General features: G+C 46.8%; 1 protein-coding gene across 1 annotated transcript in view; it reads left to right on the top strand.

The window, feature by feature from the left end:
- LOC119453060 (myosin heavy chain, non-muscle-like) overlaps positions 1-23,370 on the top strand; it is a 97,923-nt gene that overhangs the window by 68,492 nt on the left and 6,061 nt on the right. The window contains 19 exon segments of the mRNA XM_049667495.1: positions 46-227; positions 2,095-2,216; positions 2,952-3,021; positions 4,242-4,402; positions 5,550-5,658; positions 6,127-6,258; positions 7,279-7,516; positions 8,449-8,702; positions 11,325-11,618; positions 12,951-13,163; positions 13,922-14,233; positions 15,773-15,964; positions 15,966-16,136; positions 16,983-16,991; positions 17,483-17,725; positions 18,434-18,646; positions 19,474-19,635; positions 21,851-22,068; positions 22,830-22,953. Of these exon segments, the coding sequence (XP_049523452.1) occupies positions 46-227; positions 2,095-2,216; positions 2,952-3,021; positions 4,242-4,402; positions 5,550-5,658; positions 6,127-6,258; positions 7,279-7,516; positions 8,449-8,702; positions 11,325-11,618; positions 12,951-13,163; positions 13,922-14,233; positions 15,773-15,964; positions 15,966-16,136; positions 16,983-16,991; positions 17,483-17,725; positions 18,434-18,646; positions 19,474-19,635; positions 21,851-22,068; positions 22,830-22,953 (3,419 nt within the window).

The following is a 23,370-nucleotide window of genomic DNA, read 5'->3' as shown; positions in this document are numbered from 1 at the left end:
TGGTGTGTCCCTGTCGTTGTTGTGCGTGTCGGTCGGTGAGAGCAGCGGAAATCGTAGGCATGGGCACGGCCACCATGGGCGACACCCAGTTCGGCGCCCGCACCCGCAAGGGCATGTTCCGCACCGTCAGCCAGCTCTACAAGGACCAGCTGGCACGGCTCATGGTGACCCTGCGCAACACCAACCCCAACTTCGTTCGCTGCATTATCCCCAACCACGAGAAGAAGGTGAGCGAGCGGTACATTCGGGCAGCTCTCTCTTGCGATTGCTTTTTCTTTTAATGTGATCATTCTTGGACAACTGTCCCCACTTTGGTGTCACTATCTATCGTTCTAACTTTCATTGACTTGCCGCGAGCGCACTCCGCTGGTGTATGTCCGACTGATAAAAGTGAGAACGTGTGCTCTTCTAGCTGACAAAGAAAGTCGAAGTTTACGCTTGAAATAGACATCTATGCAGTTGCGCCATAGTTAATTTGAGATCAGCTATGCTATGCGTACGATGGATAACCGGTGGACCATTGGAGTTGCAGAATGGATACCAAGAGAAGGGAAGCGCAGTCGCGGACGACAGAAAGCTAGGTGGGGTGATAAAGTTATGAAATTTGCAGGCGCAAATTGTAATCGCTAGCGCAAGACAGGGTTGACTGGAGATCGCAGGGAGAGGCCTTCGTCCTGCAGTGGACATAAATACAGTTGGACCTCGTTACAACTAAGTCGTATCTGACACGAAGATACATTCGTTATATCTGATATTCGTTATAAGCATGTATTCGTTGCACACTAATGTTGGCGAGAAATTGTTATGTTTACTTCGTTATATCCGATAATTCGTTGTATCCGTGTTCGTTATATTGAGGTTTCACTGTATAGGCTGATGATGATGATAATGCTGAACCCCAATCCTGAAGTGCCAGCGGGACAAAACTGACCATGTTTAGTGAAGCTTTCTTTACGATGCCCAAAGAGGTAGACACTGCCGTCTGTGGTGGCCCTGTAAGGCACAGGTGTACGATGTGATTAGCATTGGTAACGTACTTGCCCCACTATAGATTGTAAGTAAAGGTGTCTTCAGCAATATGTATTGCTGCATTGCTTGAATGCTCATTGCATTTACGTCCACAGTCATCACGAGATAGGTTCTGCCGGAATTTTTTGTTGTCGCTAGCACTTGTTGCTTCTCGCTGCACAAACCAGTAATGACCCAGAAAACAGTTTGAGCAAACGAATAATATATATGTCACACTGAAGTGCAACACCCAGAGTACACAAATTAAATCTTTCTCGTAAGCAGGCTGAGAGAGATAAGATCTGGCATTGAAAATTGAAGAACTGAAGGGGAGATTGGAAAAGTTCATGGTTGGGGGTAATTAACACAGTCATAATTTTTTGCTAAAGAATGGGCTAACATTAAGCCTAGCAGACACCAGACTGCAACAGTATGTGTGTATGGCCTAGCTTGTGCAAGTACTGATAACTGAAATTTAGCTAAGGGCATGCTGCACCAAATAACAACAGCTGCAGAAGCTGACATGTTTTTAATGTTAGAAATGCCGACAAGAAGCAGATATGTACAGCCTTCCGCATTTTTAGCTATATCGCGCGAGCGCCCATCACGCGTCATTTTAGCGCCTTTAAGTGGCGATAATCAGTGAGACCGGCAGAATTACTTTCAAGTGCACTACGCACTTTTCTGTGCAAGAGTCGTCTAATACGTTGTTCCTTTTTGGACGACGTACGACCATATTATAGTGTTCTCGCGCAATATAGCTAAAAATGCGGGAGGCTGTACATATAAGTACTGCATTTAAACGTACTTGCACCATTGTGGTTGTAATACACCATGTGCCACCGTTGAAACGTCTGCATTTGTAGTTCTATTAAGGGTGCCCTTCAGTGCAGCATAATTATCATTGCTCTTGAAAGTTGTCACTGAAAAATGGTATCGATCTCACCTGTTGCAACCAGTTTCATGTGGTATGGGTTCGAAGTTGTGCTCATTATGGGTAGAATGTTCATACATGTTTCAGCATTGCAAAAGGAGTGTAATTGGCGCTTGCCGATGGCACTGACTTGTGCGCCGCCCATTCCTCAGGCTGGCAAGATCGACGCCCCTCTTGTTCTCGACCAACTTCGGTGCAACGGTGTCCTTGAGGGCATACGAATCTGTCGACAAGGCTTCCCGAATCGAATCCCTTTCCAAGAGTTCCGGCAAAGGTGATGCCACTGCTGTTTCTACCATTTATGCTTTGAGCTTTCCAAACCATGTGTTCAATCATGCTGTGTACTGGTGGCGTGTGTTTGTGCATGTACTGTACTGTATTGATGTGATGTATCCTGTATACTTTTTTTTTTCAGTGGTTGTTTTTATTTAACCCCACAAATCTCAAACTCCATTTCACACCTCGGAAAATTAAAACAACTTCACGTTTCTGACTATTGGAGGACACATTTCTAAAAAAAATTTTTATTATTTGATATAAAAAATAATATATAAATTAGAAATACTATAAATTCTAAATTCTAAATAATAAATTTGAAAAAACCTCAGTGTGTTGGATACACTGCTGTGGTTATTTCGTTGTCTCCTGCACTTAAGTCAGCTGAATTGCGTGAATTTAAACCCACTGCTGCTGCATCGACACTCGGGGATTAACTGCAGTTGTCGCTTTGCACTTGCATAGGACGCCGTGAGTCTTGCAAGTCTTGCGAGTCAGCAGAATGCCTTCGCCCATTGGAGGCTGCATGCTTGACATCAGCGTTACACTTGCTTCTATTTGCTGTGCAAGAAGATGCGTTGATTGGGTGGACGAGATTGCAAGACCTCTTAGTGTCATGGTATGCAGCGCTCGGGCTGTGCAAGCTTATGTAACTACAATTTGCGATTTTTGTGGCAGCTACACGCTCATTGGTGGCATGCTTAACTTCCAAGTGGCTGTTGTTTGGTTGCAGGTACGAGCTGCTTACGCCAAACACTATTCCAAAGGGCTTCATGGATGGCAAGCTGGCATGCGAAAAGATGGTGAGCCATTCCACTGTATTGCAGCGTCGGTTGTCAAAGTGTGATTTGCAAGAATAAAACTATTCCTATTGTAACTTTTATGCATCATTAAATTTCTGTTGGTGGCTTTCTACACTGGGAAGTGCAGTATAACCAAATTTTTTTTGCAAGGCACTTGAAAATTGTCAGTTGTGGTACGCTGTGTGGGAGGGAGACATTGGAAGACATCAGAAGGTGAAGACCGTGACCTTAATATTGCTTTCATCTGCTTGCTCTGACCTATTCTCATTCGGTCGAAGATCATTTGGGCATGTTGACTTTGCTTCTCTGTCAATGACTTGATCGTAGGAGAATTGCAAACTGCACAAAGATTAGGACGTTCTGTTTCTTGTCTTTAGTGCCGTGTTTTGTTATTTTAAGTAACTTGGTACGGTTAACGTAGTCAGCTTCAAAATGGCCTTTGTTTGGCTTGTGCCTAACAAACTTGGAAGACATGGCCTCTGCTGTACCACATTGTTTAAATTGGAACTTTTTTTTTCTAATTGGGCATTCCATTTTTTTGCGATCACAGAATTGGTGCATTTAATACCTTAGCTGCACAGGCGCCGAAAATTTACAGCAACTGCTTGATGGCTTAATTATAGTGTCAGTGACATGTTGCCGTACAACACACTTAATAACATTAAAATTTAAAGTGCATTCTCTCTACGCTTTCAGTCGTCGAATGTGTACTCTCACTCCCAATGTTGGCAGCTACAACTGCAGATGATTTAACAGATTTCTGAAGCAATCTGAAATAATTCTGCATGAAATAATAATATTGACGTTTGCTTAGTCACACCTCTCAAACTTTCGTCCTTACTTTTTTGTCTTTTATGAATCGTATTACAATTGGCTCGTAAACTTTCATTATTCACTGCAGCTATTGTCGTCCTGACCTTGTGATGTCATTAAAGGCTCTTGTAGTTGCAACGTTAGATATGAATAGCATTAACAGACTTGAGATCCTAGACTCTTAATGACGATAACCTCGTCCATGTGGCACGGTTATAATAAGCTTGCTGAGAATGACAAGGTGAATGCAGTGCTCTCGTAGGCAGTGTACTGTAGTGCGACTCTTTGAGAAAGCCTGACATTTTTTGGAGGAACTCGCTGCTATGATGCGAAAAGCTGCAAGCATAGCTGAGCTCTTTGTGGCCAGTCAAGTGACAAGTGCTCTCGATGCATTTGTTGCATTGCAGATCATAGCACTAGACTTGGACCCGAACCTGTACCGAGTTGGGCAGAGCAAGATATTCTTCCGGGCTGGGGTGTTGGCTCAGCTGGAAGAGGAGAGGGACATGAAGATCTCCGACCTCATCATTCAGTTCCAGGCTTACTGCCGAGGGAACCTGGCGCGCCGGTGAGCTTGGCTTTTTTATTTACCTGCCTTGCCCAGCTAGTGTAGCTACGGCGTTAGGTTCACTTGCCTCGAGTCGTCATTTGTCGCACCATGGTGGAGGAAAATTAGTTGCCAAGTCCAGCCATCGCAGGTTGTGCTGTTCAACAATTAGCGCTCCTGTACAGCTAACTACGCACACAGCAGTAATATGCACGACATTGCTCACATCCCGCCGACTGTTATCTCCCCGCTCGCTCTCCTTGTCATCAACCCCCCAAGTCCGTTTCACATCACAGTTCCCAGTGCGCCCTCGTAACGGTACTTGTGGTTTAGGTCTGTTTGTAAGGCATCTTTTGCGTTAGTAATCAAGGGTGCCGTTGACTATGCTAGCATGCCAGTGCGCAGGCAGAAAAATGCTGTCTTTTGATGGGGTTTAGTTGGTATGACATGTTTTGATTATATAGACTTGTAGAGACTTGATTTGATTGTCTCGATTGTGTGTCACCTGAGCGGTGTGACCTATGCAGTCAAGATATTCATACTGAAGTCATTTTGGCAGGCGGTTGCAGTGATCAGCGACTTGGGAAGCTTTCTCACTGTGATAAGAACGTTGAGAGATGACTCAGACTGGGAAAATGCAGGGTGTTTGGTCAAGATACAACAGCAGGTGTTGGTAGGCAATGGTAGGCACCTATACCTGCGATATCGCAGTGTGGAGAAGGTCCACACCGATCTCAACTTGCAACGTCGCAGGTTCTTGGCTTGCGTCTTGCTGTATGTTGAGATTTCTTTTTCAATGATGGCATGTTGGAGTGATTTCTCAGCCTATTGGCACCACGGGTATGTAACAACCAGCGCATGTAAGATCACATAAACACCAGCTTTGCTTTGGGCTTCTTTTTAGTGGATGGCAGTTGGTTAATTTGACTTTCTGAGTTTGTTGCGTTGGCTCATAATCTAATGCTAATGTGCAGCATTTTGCACGGTTTGAATAAACAAGAGCGGCGGCGTTTTCCACAGCGGCATTTCCACCAGTAACAGAAATTCAGCATGACATGGGATGATGCCAACCGTGTGTGGTGGACACGGGTGTTTAAAATGTTAGACATGCACAACTTTCAGGGTGGTGTGTTCGGCACGGTTCTAATCGTCCTGTTCTCCCGCGCAGCAACTACCAGAAGAGGATGCAGCAGCTCAACGCCATCCGCATCATCCAGAGGAATTGTGCCTCTTACCTCAAGCTTCGCAACTGGGCTTGGTGGCGACTCTACACCAAGGCAAGCTGAGATGTTTTTTTCCTTTTTTTTTTGTCTTTCTCTGCTTGTGCATGCATCTATTTGTTTTTTTAGTGCGTTGGCAAAAAATGAGTCTGCTAAACTGAGATAAGGAGACAGTGGAAATTGGCACAAAAATGGCTGAACTGCAGGGTAGTCTCGGGAGTCTAGTCTTTCCTAAACAAGCTTGCGTGAATTCATTTTCTCGGTGCATCCAAAACCCAACAGTTCAATTAATTTTTTTTTCGCTTATTTGAAACATGCATACCTATTTGACTCTGATCATTGTCTTCTATTTAACTTCATGTTTGCCTATGTTCTTTTTGTTTATATACCTAATGATGAGAATTGTGTTTAACTGACGTCTTTGCGGTATGTGATACCTCACATGGGGTCTTTAAGCGTTAATAAATTAGGATAATGATGATGGCTAGCGTTCACAATGTCTTCCTGCTCTGTGTGTGCCCGCAGGTGAAGCCCCTGCTGCAGGTGACGAAGCAGGAGGAGAAGCTGAATGCCAAGGAGGATGAGCTGAAGGCCATGCGTGACCGCATGGACAAGATGCAGTGTGAGCTCAAGGAGGCTGAGCGCTGCTTGCAGCAGGTAGGCACGCGCCACTCATCACAACACTGCCGTGTTTCTTATTTGTGCAGAAAAGTTTTGCGGGTGACCAAGTTTTTGCGGCCAAGTTTTTGCGGGTGACCAAGTTTTTGCGGGTGACCCAAGTTTCTCACTTGAGGCACCAATTATGTTAGTGAAAATTTAGTTTTACTCCACTTATTTTTGCATCCTCAGAATTGTAAAGTGTGTGCAGCTGCAGAAGGGATTAAGAATTTTCAACTCTTCAGTGAATTCTGGCAAGCTTACAATATGTGGACCTTACAGAAACATCAGATATAAGAACATCGACCATTTCTCGTCTAGCATACTTGGCAAGCACCCACCCAACTCCTCAAAGTATATACTTTGTGTAAAACATAGTGCAAAACAATGAAAGAAGCGAACCCGATACATGATGACACACCGATTCCAAGAGCAAGCACCCAGCCATTTTCTTCCTAGCTCGTTTTACTAAAACACTTTGCGCACGTTATTCAAACTTGCAACGCTGGTCCAATCAGAAGTGTTTGAAGATGCCTCCGACACGTTTTAAATATTATTATTTTCATCAGTGTTTTTCCTTTTGATTCACTACCTTGGCATGCACAAACGTGCACACAGCGCCTGAAAGGCACATGCAGGAAGTTTTGAAGCATTAGAACACCGTGAACTGTTCATTTGGAACTTAACATGGACTTCAGGATGGTGCAAGGCAAATATCGAGACTGGCTCCAGTAGGCAGTCTTGTACGCAAAAGCAGCAGACCTGCAAAACATTACCTGAAATTTTTTAGATTTCTTTTAGCTATTTGAAATGTTCTCCCTTTATTATTATGTTATTTAATATTTCTTTTGTGTGTGTACTGCATTTGGGCCTTGTATAGGCTACCTGGGCCCCTCTTGTCAAGCTGTTTGGATGCAGGTTTTAGCCCAGGTGGCCAACCAGAAACCTGGTGAATAAGACAAGATTGACAGCTGGTGCCTTTGTCTCGACCTCACTGTCTCTGGGACCCTTGCCATGCAGGCGACAGATGAGAAGGTGACGCTCCAGGAGCAGCTCCAGGCGGAGACGGAGCTGTGCGCGGAGGCGGAAGAGATGCGGATGCGCCTGGCAACCCGCAAGCAGGAGCTGGAGGAGGTCCTGCACGACTTGGAAGGGCGCGTGGAAGAAGAGGAAGAGCGCTGCCAGCAGCTTCTCCAGGACAAGAAGAAGCTCCAGGTCACCATCCAGGACTTGGAGGAACAGTTGAGTGTGCACGGCCGTTGGCCCTGCTTCCGATGCTGTTGGGGTTAGGTGAAGTTAGGCTTTGTTAGGCAAGGAACAGTTGAGTGCACTGCTGTTGACCCTAACTTGGCCAGGCTTGGTTTCATTTAGGTTAGGTTCAGTTGGGTGAGGAGGAAATTAATCGCGTAGGCATGTCGGGGCAAAAGGTCCAAAGCAGTCGTCTTAGCAGAGCCGCTGTGTGAGCAATCGCCATCAGCTGCAGCCTAGGCTATTTTGTGTTCAATGGAGGACGGAGGCCTCAAGTCATAAACAGCAACTTGCCGGTGTCACTAAACACAAATGTACATAGCATAAATATGTTCACACCAGCACTAACTCCTGGGGCTGAAATTTTGATGGTAACGCAGAAAGTTTGGGAAGCTAAGGACTGGCGCAGTCAGCAGTGGACTGAAAAATTAGAGGCACAGCCTTTAGTGTCCCAAACAAGCAAAGAACTGTTACTAGTTGCAACAAGCTTAGCTGATGTTGATGTGTGGTTGACGACACTCCGGAGCAGCTTGTACTTTGTCTGCCTTATATTTCGTTGCGTGTTGACCATCAGCGTGAGGTTGGAGTGCCGATTTGCCGCTCAAGTGCTTACGTCACCTCCTTCAATCTGTGCACTTGTACAGAGTGGAACCACCTCCCTGCCTCCTTTGCTGCTATCACCGACAGCACCAACTTTGTCATCCCACTCCTCTCTGTTATGGCCGATGGGCCTCCAGAGTGTTGACAATAAATAAATGAAATAAATAAATAAATGGCATAAAATGTGAAAGTTCAGAGCTTACGAAGGCTACGCAGGATGTCATGGGCATTTAAAAAAATGGCAGAGGAGCATTTCGGAGGACTGTGACATGAGCTGTGGCACAAAGTGCCAATCTGACACGCGAGGTTCCCCCGCTTCATCCCAGGCTGGAAGAGGAGGAGGTGCGCGGCAGAAGCTTCAGATTGAGAAGTACACGCTGGAGGGCCGGCTGAAGAAGCTGGAGGAGGCGTACGCAGTCATGGAGGACGGCAGCAGCAAGGCGGCCAAGGAGAAGAAGGCGCTGGAGGAGCGCCAGGCCGAGCTGGCACAGGCCCTGGCCGAGGAAGAGGAGAAGGCCAAACACCTGGGCAAGCTCAAGTCCAAGCAGGAGGCCGCCATCGCCGACCTCGAGGAGAGGCTGCGGCGCGAGCAGCAGGTGAGCTTACCCGGAGAGAGCATTGGTGGTGGCCACGTGGGATTCAAAGGGAAGTAAAATAGGCATTGTGCACTTAAAAGGGAGTTCAGTGTTAGAAATGCTTCCATCATTTTTATGTCACGGGAGCATAGTGACGGGGGAATCTAGGGGGAATAAAATAGGTTTGTGCATATGAAAGGGAGTTCAGTCCTAAAAAAAAAAGTTTTACGCATCTATGTGACAGTCTTGGGGATGAAAGAATCAAAGGGGAGTAAAAGAAGTGTACATACTTGAAGCTGCTAGTTTGATCTTGAGCATTCGCTGCTCCTTTATGGAACACTTGGAAATGTTTACACCCTTTGGGGTGTTCATTGTCCCGAAACAATAATCGTCTGCCTTGCTTGCATTTCCTTTCTTGAAAACTCTGCGCTCGCTACTTTCCTGTCAAGAATGCGCTGTCATGCTGATAATGCACATGCCGTTCGTGACCTGGAAGTACTGGGCGTGCAGAATTAGAAAAAGGAAATGTGGCAAGATAGATGACAGTTATTGTTTGGGAACAAGATAAATTCCGAAAGGTGCTAATTCTTTTTAGACTGCCGGTAACCACAAGGTTTTGCATGCATGGAGGATCTCACTGGTTTTCAAGAAAACTTGTCGTTCTCTCTTGCCGTATGCATGAAAAAAAAATGAAAAAAAAAAAAGTCTATTATGGGAGTGGCCCTTGAATGGATCATCGCACTCAGTCATCCTAATTGCAGATTACACAATGTTTATTGCATGGATGTATTGTTAAAAGCGGTGTACTTAATAATGCAAAGATGGGGATTCGAAAGGGGCACATGCACTGACATAGGGTACTTGTCAGACATAATAGACCAAAGAAAATAACTTTCACATTCTGGGTTTTGCTTTGAGGCCACTTAGGCATATAAACCTCGTGCATAAAAAAGCATGTGCATGCTGTTGCTGATGGAGGAAAAAAATGTCTTGCCTTGGGTGGCATTCCAAGGGGATGATTGACGAAAAGGTTGTACGAAGATGCATCCACTTCTGTATGCATGGCATTTGGCTGTAGATAGAGGTTACTTTGTAGATGTGTTCCAACTCTCTACACACAACAAGTGTTGTTAACCTCCAAAAGCATTGCAAAACTGTGAACGGAACAATGGCCATGCTGAAATGCTTGGAGCAAGCTTCTGGTTGGGCACATACTCAGGCCTGAATACTTTAGGTGAAGGCTGCATAATTCTACTGCAATGTCTGGCACACTAGTTTGTTAATCTGCACCCCCCCCCCCCCTTTCCTTCTCACCACCACCGTCTCTGGCAGTAGTAGTAGCTGTGAAAACCCCAATAGACACTAAGGACACGACACTAAGTAGTAGTCTGCTCTGTACTGTTGGCTTTCGTGTCACAATTGCATGGTTGTGCTTATTGGTTAACAGCAGGGACAGTCAGTGTGTGTTTGGTGTTTACAATAGCACGCTAGGCAGCTAATCAGAGTTAATGCTTGTTTGGTGTCAGTTTATGGTTCCTAGAGCAGCTGCAATGTTGTGACCTGTGTTCCTGGTTGGGGACTGGCAGTGCATGTAGAAATTCTAGCCTGTGTAGACCTAGCTTGATAGGACTGCTAGAGTGAGCAGTAGCAGAGAACAGACACGATTCTAGGCTCATCGTTGGGCTGCCGTCTCAAGCCTAGAAGACTGCTTTCAGGGCTAGAGTCAAGTACTTGATCTCAATTTTATACTGATCTTTTCGCTAGATTCTTAGCGCAAAAGGACTTTCTTGAACACTTAAGTTATGACCACGTTTGGTGCTTTGCAGCGTGTGGCCCCCTACAAGATATCATGTATGCCATGGCTGTTAAGATCTGCTTGACTTTGCTAGCAGTAGTGTTGGTTAGCAGTAGTTACAGCTTCAGCCAATGCGTGTAGGCCTTGAATTCTATAGAATCTCTAGTGGGTAGGTGCTATTCACATTGGCGTTTTCTCGAGTGTCACAGAAGCTCAGTGACATGGAAAATCAATAACACTACCTGGCGACAGTAGACTTAAACTGTTTGCAGGACCACGTAACAGTCTCGTAACATGCTATTCAAGTGCTTAATGCCAAATTAGTTTTAAACTGTTTGCAGGACCATGTAACAGTCTCATAACATGCTATTCAAGTGCTTAATGCCAAATTAGTCAGTTCCTCTTTACCCCAGGGTAGCAAACCAATGAAACAAAATTCTTTGGCAGGACCTGTGCATGAATCTTGAAAGTATGGGTTCTCGTACTATGCTTACGGAATGAACTGTGTCAATTTAAGGTTGATACGCACACTGTTGTTTTCATCTTCATTTTGTGTGAGATCGGCGTAATTTTTCTCTGGTGCTTCTACCGGGGTCCATACCACCTTTAGCGACCAGGTGCATAGGGGTGCAAAATAGCACTCTCGGTAATTATTCGTAAGGGGTATTCTGCTTTGAAGTTGCATTTCATCATGCGAGTACAACTGCTATTTTCGATCCTCTGTGACCTGTAGTCATCAGTTCAGTGGTTCTCAATAGGAAAAAGAAAAGAACTTTGGGGCGGAGAGAAAGTAGGTTTCTCACTGCTCGCCGTTGCGTTCTTTCTTCTTTGGCAAACAACACTCGCAGATGCGTCAGGAGCTGGAGCGGGCCAAGCGTCGGCTGGAGACGGAGCTGAATGACACACGCGAGCAGCTGGGTGAGAAGAAGGCTCAGGTGGAGGAGCTGCAGCAGCAGCTGCTCAAGCGGGACGAGGAGCTGGCGCAGGCCCTGCTGCGTTGCGACGAGGAGTCGGCCGCCAAGGGCCAGGCCCAGAAGGCCTTCCGCGAGCTCGAGGCGCAGCTCGCCGAGTTGCAGGAGGACCTCGACTCTGAAAAGGTGGCCCGCGCCAAGTCCGAGAAGCTCAAGCGGGACCTGAACGAGGTACGTTGTTTGCACTGGGCTTCGTCGTCTTCCTCTTAGCCAGCTTGCGAAGCTTGTTAGTCAGGGAAGCAACACACTTGCGGGATATTGTAATCAGTCGTTACTAGGGGTGTGCGAATAGAGATTGTTGAGACCAAATCGAATACGAATCGAATAGTGCCATAAGCGAATCTAATCAAACATCGAGTACTTTTAGAATAGTTTTCGAATAATGAACAGCTGTTATCACAATTAATATGAACCGATGTTCACATCCCAGCATTATTAAAGTTAACAAGTTTCTGTCATTTCATAGTACGTTAAGAAGTGTTGTTTATTAAAAGCACAAATAAAGCATTAAGAGCAAACAAGTAGTTTTTTTGCATGCACAGAACTCTTCAGAGAGGTCTGTAAGGTATTGCTACCTATGTGATGTAGCCTGCTCCCCTGTGCAAGTTCTCATGTTTTATGTCTTTACTATGCCCGCTGGGTTGAAAATGTACAGTCTTTTACTCCAATTTTATGTTTATTTGGGCACAGTTGGAGTTTCTAAATATTGGAAGGAGTGTCTGAAAAATATTCGCATTTATGAATAGTGACTATTCGATTCAATTGCTGAATCGAATAAGACACTATTTGGTTCGTTATTAGAAAGTTTCAAATATTTGCACACCCCTAGTCATTACTGCTTGCAGGACCTGGACAAGGTACGTCAAATGCTGTGCTTTATTTTTTCTTGATGAGCTTGACAAGTTTTCAGCTCTTTTGTCAGTTTGCAAAGCTTGTAGTGAAGTTTGAAGTTGTTAAGGTAACACTTGCTGGGTATTGTAGTCTACACAGTGCAACATACAGTGCTCAGTGATTGAAACGCAGACACTCTGAGGGCGTGGCTGCAGGAACTTTCGCGCAACGGGAGCGTGCTAGAGACACCGATCTGATGCATTTTTGTGTCAAATGAAACCGAGCGCCTTTGTGATGGACTGTGACTGCATTCAGCCCTCCTCAATGTTCACCCAGTGTTTACCGGTGGTGCATAAAGAGCTGGCCAGCATGCAGTTCAAGTATCACGTTTTAATTGCTGAGCACTGTACACTCGACACTGTGCTTCATCTTCTTGGCCAGCGTGCCTGGTGTCACCCCCTGTCTACGCCACTGGTCGTGATTAACAAAGCCCTCCCTTTCCCTTCTCCTTGCTCTCTTGTGTGGCTTTAGTGTTCAGTGCATAGTCGGGTCTGCTGCTCGCACCGGCGTACTGCGGTGCCATTTGTCAGTTCAGTTGTGGCAGTAGCAGTGCACGTGAAAGCTTTGTTTTGCTTATTAGTTGCTTCGATTAAGGAAAGTCTTGTTGTCCAGGAACTGGAGGCACTGAAGAATGAGCTGCTGGACTCGCTGGACACGACGGCGGCCCAGCGGGAGCTGCAGAAGCAGCGCGAGCAGGAAGTGGTGGGCCTCAAGCGGTCGCTCGAGGAGGAGGCCCAGAGCCACGAGCTGCAGGTGGGCGAGATCAGGCAGAAGCACGCCCAGGCGCTCGAGGAGCTCAACGACAACCTGGACAACCTCAAGAAGGTGAGCTTGCTAGCAAGGAGGCTCTCTGTGTGACGATGTTGTTCAGATTCGTGGTGCAAAAAGCATCTACTTCAACACACGCAGATCTGAACCAACTCGTCCAACTCTCTGTCCTTGCTACAGTTAATTTCTAGTACAGTGGGCTCTCCTGCGCGTCGTAACTTCGACAGCGCTCGTCCTTGTCTTTACTTCTGTCCGTATGTGTTGAAGGTGAGCTATTTCCACCACTTCTCTGCGTCGTCTCACTTCATTGTACTGGCATCGGTACTGCGGTAAAGACTGCAGTCGTCATTGCTGATGTTTCGAGCAGTCTTAGATTTATCCAGTGCATTTGAAATTGACCTAATTAATGTAATGATGTCCTAACACGTCAGGGCATCTAATTACACTTAATGGCTTCGTGATAAGAATGCTAGCTTATGTAGCCTAACCTAATTAACATAATGACATCGCAAGTCTAATTAGCATAGGGAGATATTAAAGGGTGCGAGTGTCTCCTCAGCCCTGCTTCTATCGTAGAATTTTTGAAATCCTTACATCCCTGTCTCCTCACCTAGAGGGCGAGGGCGTCAGTTTGCTGTGGGGAAAAAAAGAAAACTAGGTGCATCGTGCCATAGTTGCCCTCTATTTGCTAAGGACTACAATTTCCGGCATCCTTTGCAGCAGTTGTCTGTAGTAAAACTTGCGGTAAGATTGGTCCTTTGCCGATTCGCACACGTGACCACTCTGGCTAACCTTGCCATCTCCAAAACGCGCAGGCCAAGGCGACGCTCGAGAAGCAGAAGGCCAACCTGGAGGCCGAGAACGTGGACATGGCCAACGAGATCAAGGCCATCAGCGCGGCCCGCCAGGACTCGGACCGGCGTCGCAAGGGCCTGGAGTTCCAGCTGCAGGAGCTGTCGGTGAAGCTTGCCGACCTGGAGCGGGCGCGCAGCGACGCCATGGAGCGCTGCCAGCGCCTGCAGTCTGACCTTGACCAGGCGAACGGGGCGCTCGAGGAACTCGAGTCACGTGCCTCGCAGGCGGTCAAGAGTGCTCAGGCCTTTGAGACGCAGAACGCCGAAATACAGGTGCGTTGCTCCGTGTGGGCCTAAACGAAAATTTTTAACGCCTGATCTGCCTAATCAAAACCATCAGTTGTCTTGTTTTTGCACAAAAATGAAGAAAGAGCAAAGGGGTTGGGTTCTTCAACAGGAGAGCTGTTTGTCAAGTACTGAGGTTCTATGGCGGCACATGGGCAGTTATTGTTGCTTCCGTACTGATTGGGTCGTTGATTTCATACTGGCATGCCCTGTACTGAATGTTGCATAAGTAAAAGCACCAGCTCTACACGATTCTTTCTCCTGAACCATCGGATCGTTTATGCTCAAATTTTGCACAGAGGTAGCGTATAGCAGCGAGTTTAGTCCAATGCCACGTTCGTGGGCATTACTTAAACCAATTTTGTCCTCAATAAATCCAAAGTCTGCTGCGCTGCCAGTGAAAACATGTTGTTTTCACTGTGACAGAACGGTAGCTCCATCTGTTACGGCTATGGTGAACATCGTGTTTCCGCCATAGCTGTGACAGATGGTGCCAGCGTTCGTGTTGCAACAAAATAATTAAAATTTGAATGCTCTTGCCGTTAAAAATTTCCGTTTCGGCCCACCGCACAGTACTTAGAGGATGATCTGATGGTGCTCCTCGAACTAGTTCAGCCACTTGGAACTTGCCTTTGCAGTCATCATCGAGCCCAACCTGCAGGTTTAGTTGAGTGCCTTCTGTTAGATCATGCTTCCTTTGATCCGGATCTGCGTCCTTTTTCAAAAAACCAGATGCAAACTGCCTTGTCAAGGTCCTTGCACGTCGGCTAGGTGGGTTTTTTTCGCTGCGCATATGTAGCCAATGTTAGTGCCTTTGAGATGTTGGCTTCAGATTTCAGTTTTGTCAACAGCGAACTTGTCGAGATACAGGATTCCTCAGCCGGGCTCCATTTTTTTTTTTTTCATCCAATTGCTGCCTTGGCATTTATTCGAGCCTTCTGCTCTGATGAAATCAATTTTTCTCTTCTTACTTGGTGGTGCGGCCTTTATCACTCACTGCAGAGACAAGAAAATGTTATAAAAGCAGATCAGACGGGAATAATGAAGCAGCAATGCAGCAGCATTACAGTGAACACAAACACTGCATAAAAGATTGCTTGTCAAGCCAGTAGCCAAGCATAATCTATAATAGTTTTGCTACACTTTGGCAAGTTTTATATGATATTGGTACTTTTATGGCCATTTGAGACTGTCAGGAACCAGGAAATGATTTCGTTTCCCTAACCACTATTGCTAAGAAGTAGTTTCCTTGCTTTCTTATCTGGTAGATCAAGTGGCTTGTACCCCAGCAGCAAGATTTCGTGGAGCTGGAAGAGTGTTCAAAAATTAATTGTGGAGGGAATTTTGATATGCTGGAGTCGGTGATCTTGACAGGGAATCAAAGGCACTTTCTTGTAGCCAAGTTTGACTGTATTTCTTTGGAATTTTTAACCCATTCATTCAATAATTCGATCAATCAATCTGTATTTGGCGGTCAAAACTTATCAATGCACCAACCCGCCCGTTGTCTTTTTTTCTGACACGCAGGAGCTGCTCCAGGAAGAGACGAAGCAGAAGTTGGCACTGAGCTCTCGGCTGCGTCAGCTAGAGAGCGATCGCACGACGCTGCAGGAGCAGCTGGACGAGGAAGAGGAGTCCAAGCGCAACCTGGAGAAGCAGATCGGCACGCTCACCCAGCAGGTGGCCGACCTCAAGAAGAAGGCCGACGAGGAGGGTGAAGGTGGCGGCCCAGGCCGAGGACGCGCGCAAGCGGCTCCAGAAGGACCTGGAGGCCCAGCAGCGCCAGATCCAGGAGCTGCAGGCACTCAACGACAAGCTGGACAAGTCCAAGCGCAAGCTCCAGGCCGAGGTCGAGGACGTCACCGTCGAGCTGGAGAACCAGAGGGCCAAGGTCGGTGGGCCGTGCATCGGGTTTTATCCTTGCGATGCCCTCTCTCCCCCGTGACGATGGGCAACATACTCTGGCATACGAAACTCAGTGTAACGTGGATATAACAAAGCATGTATGTACAGTAGAACCTCGTTGAAAAGAAGCCATTTCATATGTGGTCCCGGCGTCAACGTTCGTGATCGAGTACACAAGAAAGAAGAGTCGATACAGTTACGCCTCTTACCGGTTAATACGTTCCCAGAAAACGCAATATTTCGGCCTAAACATTGAATACATAGCCAAACTCCAATCGTATAATGAGTTTCCTGGCCACTAGATGCCATGTGAACAAGGGGCGAGGCATGTGGGATCGAGAGTAGTTAGGCACCCGCCACGGCAACTTACCCACAGTACTCGCCCGCTTTTGTCGCTTGAAAATGCCGGCACGTACTCAGTTTCCTCTTTCGGTACCAGGAAATGTTCTCGTGGGTCATTGCACGTTGCATTCACAGCTATCACCGCCAACTACATTGCAATTAGCATTTTGCTAATTGCTTTTAATAGGCGATAACCCAAATGCGCCACCGTACCCTGCTGCAGGCAGTGCGAAGTGAGCATAATGTTGCTCTCTGGCGGGATCTTATTTCGGCCTCGCCCACTAGCTCAATTTTGTTTCGGTTTCCTGTCGCCATCTTAGAACATTACGCAATGGGAAAACGACGAAGCGCGTCTTGGGCAGCTCGGTGCACGTCGGCATCTCTTGCCGCAACTATTCTCGCCGAGTGGTGGCACGTCAAAACTCTCGCCAAAACCGTCCATTCTGAAGAGTGGCTGACCCAGGCCAAATTCGAGGAGTGCAAACGTAAGCTTGCAGAAGTCTTTAGAAACAACGCGCATTTGGGGCAGCTCTGGCCCAACCAGTTAGGCATGCATCGGCGTCTCGTGCTGCAATGACCCGCGCAACACTTCGCATTATGTAGATGTCGACTACAGTTGAGTCTACCAAATTTTTTAGTGACATTGTGTCGTATGTTTTCCCAGTTAGCAAGTTTTTCCTCCCATTTATTACATACTGTATGAACGAGGTTCTACTGTAAAGCCGCAAGAACATCTGAAGCTGCAAGCACTATGATCAATTTAAAGCACGTGCTAAGCATCATTCCCACGGTAGCTGAACAGTTACAGTGCCAGAGCTCCCCCTAGTAATTTTAGTGGGAAACTCTACAGTGTACAGCCCAGCCAGACGCTTGTTTTTTTAAGATCGTACCGCGTCCGAGAAACCGTTCACAAATTGAAAATTTTGATGCTGTTGGTGCCACAAAGTTTTCAAATCGCCCTTGCTCTTTCTTGACCGCAGGTGTCCGAAGCTGGAGAAGAAGCAGCGCAAGTTCGACCAGCTGCTGGCCGAGGAGAAGGCGGTGTCCGAGCGGCTGGCGGCCGAGCGGGACACGGCCGAGCGCGAGTGGCGCGAGAAGGAGACGCGCATCCTGGCCCTGACGCGGGAGCTGGAGGAGCGCAATGACAACCTGGAGGAACTGGAGCGGTCGCGCAAGCAGCTCCAGCTGGAGCTGGACGACCTCGTCAACTCGCAGGGCACGGCCGACAGAAACGTGAGCTTGCCAGACTTTTCACTCCTCCTTCTCCTTCGTGGTCTCTTGCCGAATCTCTGTGTCGCCACTGGCTGTGACTTGCAGTTTAATTAAACACCAGCCACAAAGAAATTTTGGACCATGTAAGAGAGCCCGTTTTCAGATAGTGTAGATATGTGCGCCCTCTTGTAGTTTAAAGACATCTGCCCTGGGCGGCTCATGGATTTGCCCGCTGACATGTCCCGCTAAATGTGGCGGGCAAAAAAGACAAGACATGTAGCAAGAGTGCATTGAAGCAGAAGCCGGCAGATTTTCGAAGTTTTTTTCCTGTGCATAATTGCAATTTTACCAGTCAAATTTGCCGCAAGCTGTGTTTAAAAAACTTCTTAGTATTAGTCTTGAGGCATTATGCACCTTTCTTTTATTTGAAAACGTAAAAAGAGGCTGCGTACGTCAAAACAACTTGAAAACACTTTTTTTGTTCTGGCGTAGTGGACTGGTATGGCATGTAACAAAAAGTTTCCTGGGGCTGTAGGCTCGTTGCCGTTATCGCTAGCATATGACAGTCTGCAGATATTTGAAGGTCATTTTTCGTTAATATTTGTGCTGAAAGTATTACTATTCAACCGCTCCTGCTTGATTACTTTCAGCGAGTAATATTTAATCGCCTGTGGCACCTATCACGCATTTCAATGACCCAGCACGTCTCGGCGTAACTCTCGTGTGCAGGTTCACGACCTGGAGAAGGCCAAGCGTTCCCTGGAGAACCAGCTAGCGGCACAGAAGACTCGGCTGGAGGAGCTGGAGGACGAGCTGCAGCTGGCCGAGGACGCCAAGCTGCGGCTGGATGTGACCTTGCAGGCGCTCAAGGCCCAGCACGAGAGGGACCTCCAGGCCCGGGACGAGCAGGCCGAAGAGAAGCGGCGCGCCCTGGCCAAACAGGTGTGTCCTTGCTCTGCGATCACTAGATTAGCTGCAGTGTCGGCAGTGCCTCGATTGCTACACGGTGTTGCTGTGGCTGTTGATTGAGGACCACAAAGCTGATCATCCCATTTCTGGCCATGATTTTCTTTTTCTTGGGATGGCTAGATGAATTGAAGAGTTTGATCAGGTTACATGTGCTTAGCCTGCTGAATACTATTAGTACTCGTAGTAATAATACTAATGTACTAGCACTAGTACTATTAGTTGAGTACTCGTACTATTCAACTATGCTATAAGTATAGTTGAGTAGTATGTGGTTGACTATTGCGAGAGGTGTTGGGAGAGGGCTTGATTAAGCACCTTAACCTTTGGAGGCTAAACATTTGGAGGCAAACAGGTTGTTGCAGGTCTTCAACTCTGTAAGCTTTGTACTGAAGTTCTTGTGTAGGTCAAGTGATCAACAGCGGTTTGACACGAGATGTCTCTGGAAGCCAACCATTCAGTGCAGCAACTTGTCTGTGCCTTCTGACATCTCCTGTTTGACCACTGTTGAAAATTCAAGCCTCGATCTTCCCGTGAACCTCTGTCTCGTTTGTCCAGGTCAAAAGGTGGTCAATTTAAACCATGTGCCCCTGTACAGTGGCACTTAACATTTCATAACTTTGTGGTACTTGCTGCTGTTACGAATGTGGCATAATGATAGTTAGCATTGCGTTCGCAAAAGACTTCTATTTCCAGGCAAAAAAGGTTGGAAGGAAAGATGAGAAAATTGGGCTTAGTGTTGGCGACTGAGAGTCAATATGTGGTTGGCGGTTGCTGGAGGAACCTGTTCCCTTGCTTCGAAGGTCCGAGACTTGGAGGCCGAGCTGGACGAGGAGAGGAAGCAACGGTCGGCGGCCCTGACACTTCGCAAGAAGCTCGAAGCAGACCTCCAGGAGGCAGACCGGCAGTTGGACACAGTGAACAAGGCCAAGGAAGAGGCTGTGCGTCAGCTGAAGAGGCTACAGGTGAGAAATCACTCACTGAGGCATGCTCTGCAGGATGCCTGCTGCTGTGGCCATTTACTCTCCCCTATCTGTTCTCTTACCCTGTATCTTTCCCACGGCCGTGGGCCAGTTCTGGTGTCCACTGGAAAGCAGGACAGTTAGATGCCGATGGCTCTTCCTTCCTGTTTTTATCCTTCTAAATACAATAAACTACTACTGCTACTACTACTGCTGCCACCACTACTGGTATTCTCAGTTGTTCACTTTCAGTCATAAAAACCACTTTCATGAGATCTCGCGTGACAAGCATTGGGATACGTTGATGTCTATGTGCAACATACATCGATGCCTATAGACGTGTCTATGTTGACATCAACGTAGACACCAGGCCGCAAGCGTTCCTGGCAGTGTGCCAAGGAATGCTGTCGCCTGTTGATGCTGTAGATGTGCACAGCGTAGGTCACTTGAAATCTGACGAAAGCGGTTGTAGTATTCTCGAAAGTGAACAATTGAGAATACCGCCTCCGATTTGTACAAGGTGACAGATTCAATTTCCGGACGCAGCAGTTGTGTTAGGATTGAGGTAGAATGAAAAAAAGTGGTGGCAGAAATGTGTCGGAAGCCCCTCACTACAACATTTCTTATAGCACGGGTGTTGCTTTCGGACATGAAGAGGACAATGAAAAGAAATATTAAGTTCAGCTGTACCAGTGGATTTCACTTGCACAAGAGAAAAAGGAGCCACTCTCTCTGTGAGAGGGGGCTTGGTATTCCAGAAAAGGCAAAAAAAAAAAAAAATCACTGCCACAGTTTGTCTGCACCTGCCTGCAGTGATGCCATATCATCTACTCTGGCCTGGTTAATTGTTTATCTGTCAAGTAGTGCTAAATTGCATTCTACAGGAATGAGACTAATCCTAGCAAGCTTGGAGATCTTTTTTTCCGTGCTAGAATGACTCAAAAATGCGAAAATACTTTCAATGTCACACTGATGTGCGCCAGTGCTGACGTTTTGGCTCGGTAATTCAAGAAAGGAAGGCATGGCCTTTATTTTTCCTTTCAGAATTGACCATTCACTGTCAAATGAATAGAAATGTCTCCGTTCATGTCTCTCGCATGAAACCCTTCACGCGGCGTTCGTCACCTTGACCGCTTCCACGGTGCAGGGAAAATTAGTGTGGGCGTTTATTACGCACGCCTTCTTCATCTGTATGTTATCATCATCATCCTACGTTGCTCGATCCTCAGTCTTCAGTTCTGTGTGATCATCATCATAGTGTGTGTGCTTTTGCTGGTTCGCTGCCGAGTACTCGGGCCGAATAAAAGTCGTGCCAACGGAGACATCATAATAGTCTGGAAATAATATTTTATCAGCATAGACTGATGTACTGTTGCTTTTGAGTGTTCCATTAAAATGCCATCAGTCAAATGATTGACCAATGCTTTGCATAGTGATGTGTAGGTGTGTTTGCTTTTGTATGGGCCAGTCCTTCTGGTGCATGCTCTTTCAAACCAATTGTTTTGTATAGCTGTCAGATATTGTAACATGCTGTTTCAGTTGCAGTTTATCATTCTTTACATACAGTGAATGGGCTACTGATAATATACAGACGAGGGTCCCCAAGTCAGACTGCAACTGATCAATGTCTTTGTGCATTGCTACAGCAGACTGTAGTGGTTACATTGGTAGCCAGGAGCTTTTGTCAAACTTACTTTGCACATTTCGTTGGCCTGCAGAAAGATCAGAAAATGAAACTGAAAATTTAAAAAAATGGAACTTTGGCCTTAATTTTATTCTAATAATCAACCTATACTGTGAAATTACCTAATAGTTTTGGAATAATACTTTATGTAAGTCTAAGTTTATTTTGTTTCTCTTTTGTGTCCCTTTAACCTCTTAATTGCCGTGACAGATTACGGAAACATTTTTAGAAGTGCGTAATTTTTTCAGGACCTGGCATAGTTTGCGCATTTTTTTTCCTAAAATTTCTTGCAAATTTCATGGCTGTTTGCAAATATTGCTGGAAATTCACGATGAGTTAAATCGTCATCGGCACCAGATGACGCTCGTTGTGATGTCGAGTTATCTCGTCATCGGCAGTCAAAGGGTTTAGTGATATAAACCTGGGAAAATAGGCCGGTGAAGAACGGGGCCTCGTCACAGTTGTGCGCTGTACGCGGCATTGCATAGCCCTGTCAGTGGTGACACCCACAACTGGCGCTTTGCGACATTGCAGGGACAAGCCAAGGACTGGCAGCGGGAGGCCGAGGAGGCCCGAGGTTCGCGCGAGGAGCTGCAGGCGCAGGCCAAGGAGGCCGAGAAGCGGGCCAAGCTTTTGGAGGCCGAGCTGGCTCAGCTCCAGGAGGACCTGGCCGCAGCAGAGCGGTCGCGGCGTGCCGCCGAGGGCGAGCGGGACGAGCTGCAGGACGAGATCGCCAGTGCGGCTGCCAAAGGGTGGGTGGTGATGCGAAGTCCGAGGGTCCGAGCGGCCACTAAAGTTGCATCAATGGTGACGTGCCAGGCGAAGGAGAGGTCTAGTGAGATCAGAAAACTGTTTTATATACAAATTTACATGGGGTATTTTACAAGAAGGGCTCCATGATATTGGAGCCGTCTACATGCTAACATCTTTGCATGTTCTAGCATTTACATCTCCGAGCGTCTCCACAACACTCAAGTCCCGCTTTTTATCCCTTTGGTTTCCCTCTTTCACTCGACGAGGGAATACACTTTAGTTCTTCTTAGCCAATGACCATCTTCGACCAGTTCGCCATATCCCGCCCATGATGTGCCCCCGTTCCACCGGGCTCCGCCTCCAATGTTGCGCGATCGCCCCCACACATCAAGCAACGGGTGACACCTTGGGAACCAAACGTTGATGTGGTTCCCACGGGAACGCTCGACGCTGGCCCTTTTGGCAACTTGTGTGCGATCGACAAACCTGTTGGTTCACTGAATGCCAAGCACAGCAATCTGTTCATTCTTATGCGTATAGAAAGGATCTCCTGTGATAGTTTTTAAAGGACCCCTACAACTTTTGCCAAGAAAGTGCTAAATGAGTGGCCATAACAAGGCACAGGAGCTTGTACTGTCTTTTATTTTAAGAGGACTTGCATTCTCACACGAAGCAGTAAGAAACATGCTGCATTGTTCCCGAGTCTCGCACGTTCGATTCGCTGTTTGTGTGATCAGCTGATCGTAGTGCGTCAATGCAGGTCGCTGCTTCTGGAGGACAAGAGGAAACTGGAGGCTAAGATGCACGCCATGGAGGAAGAACTCGAGGAAGAACAGAGCAATGGCGAAATCCTCAGCGACAAGATTCGCAAGGCCCAGGCGCAGGTGAGTCATCACTTACAAGTCTGCAACACGAGCACCTGAGTGGGTTTAGCCGCAGCGAAATGGATTTTGCGCTGACAGACATGGACATAGAAGAGGAGGTACAGGACCTGTGCTCCCTTTCTATGTCCGTGTCTGTCGGCACAAAAACCCAGCTCGCCCGAATTGTCACTCTGACTGGCTACAGCTTTGTGCTAATTGTACTTCAGCATTTTACGTCTCTGTTTGTGCAACCTTGGATGACGTTCACTGCTGTTCTAACTGCATGATGAGTTTGAATAAAACTTTGCTATCGCAGCGTGTTCAGAGATTTAAAATTGCAGCAATCCAAAGGCCCCTCCCTACCTTTAATTACATTTTTTTTTTTGCCGGAGCTCCAACATTCTCTTGGGTTGGAGATGATGCAGTGCTTTTGTTGGA

This window comes from Dermacentor silvarum, chromosome 5 (genome assembly GCF_013339745.2).
Source record: "Dermacentor silvarum isolate Dsil-2018 chromosome 5, BIME_Dsil_1.4, whole genome shotgun sequence".
Classification (NCBI taxonomy): Eukaryota; Metazoa; Arthropoda; class Arachnida; order Ixodida; family Ixodidae; genus Dermacentor; species Dermacentor silvarum.
The sequence above is the reverse complement of the archived record's forward strand: the minus strand, read 5'-3'. Positions and strand labels throughout refer to the sequence as shown.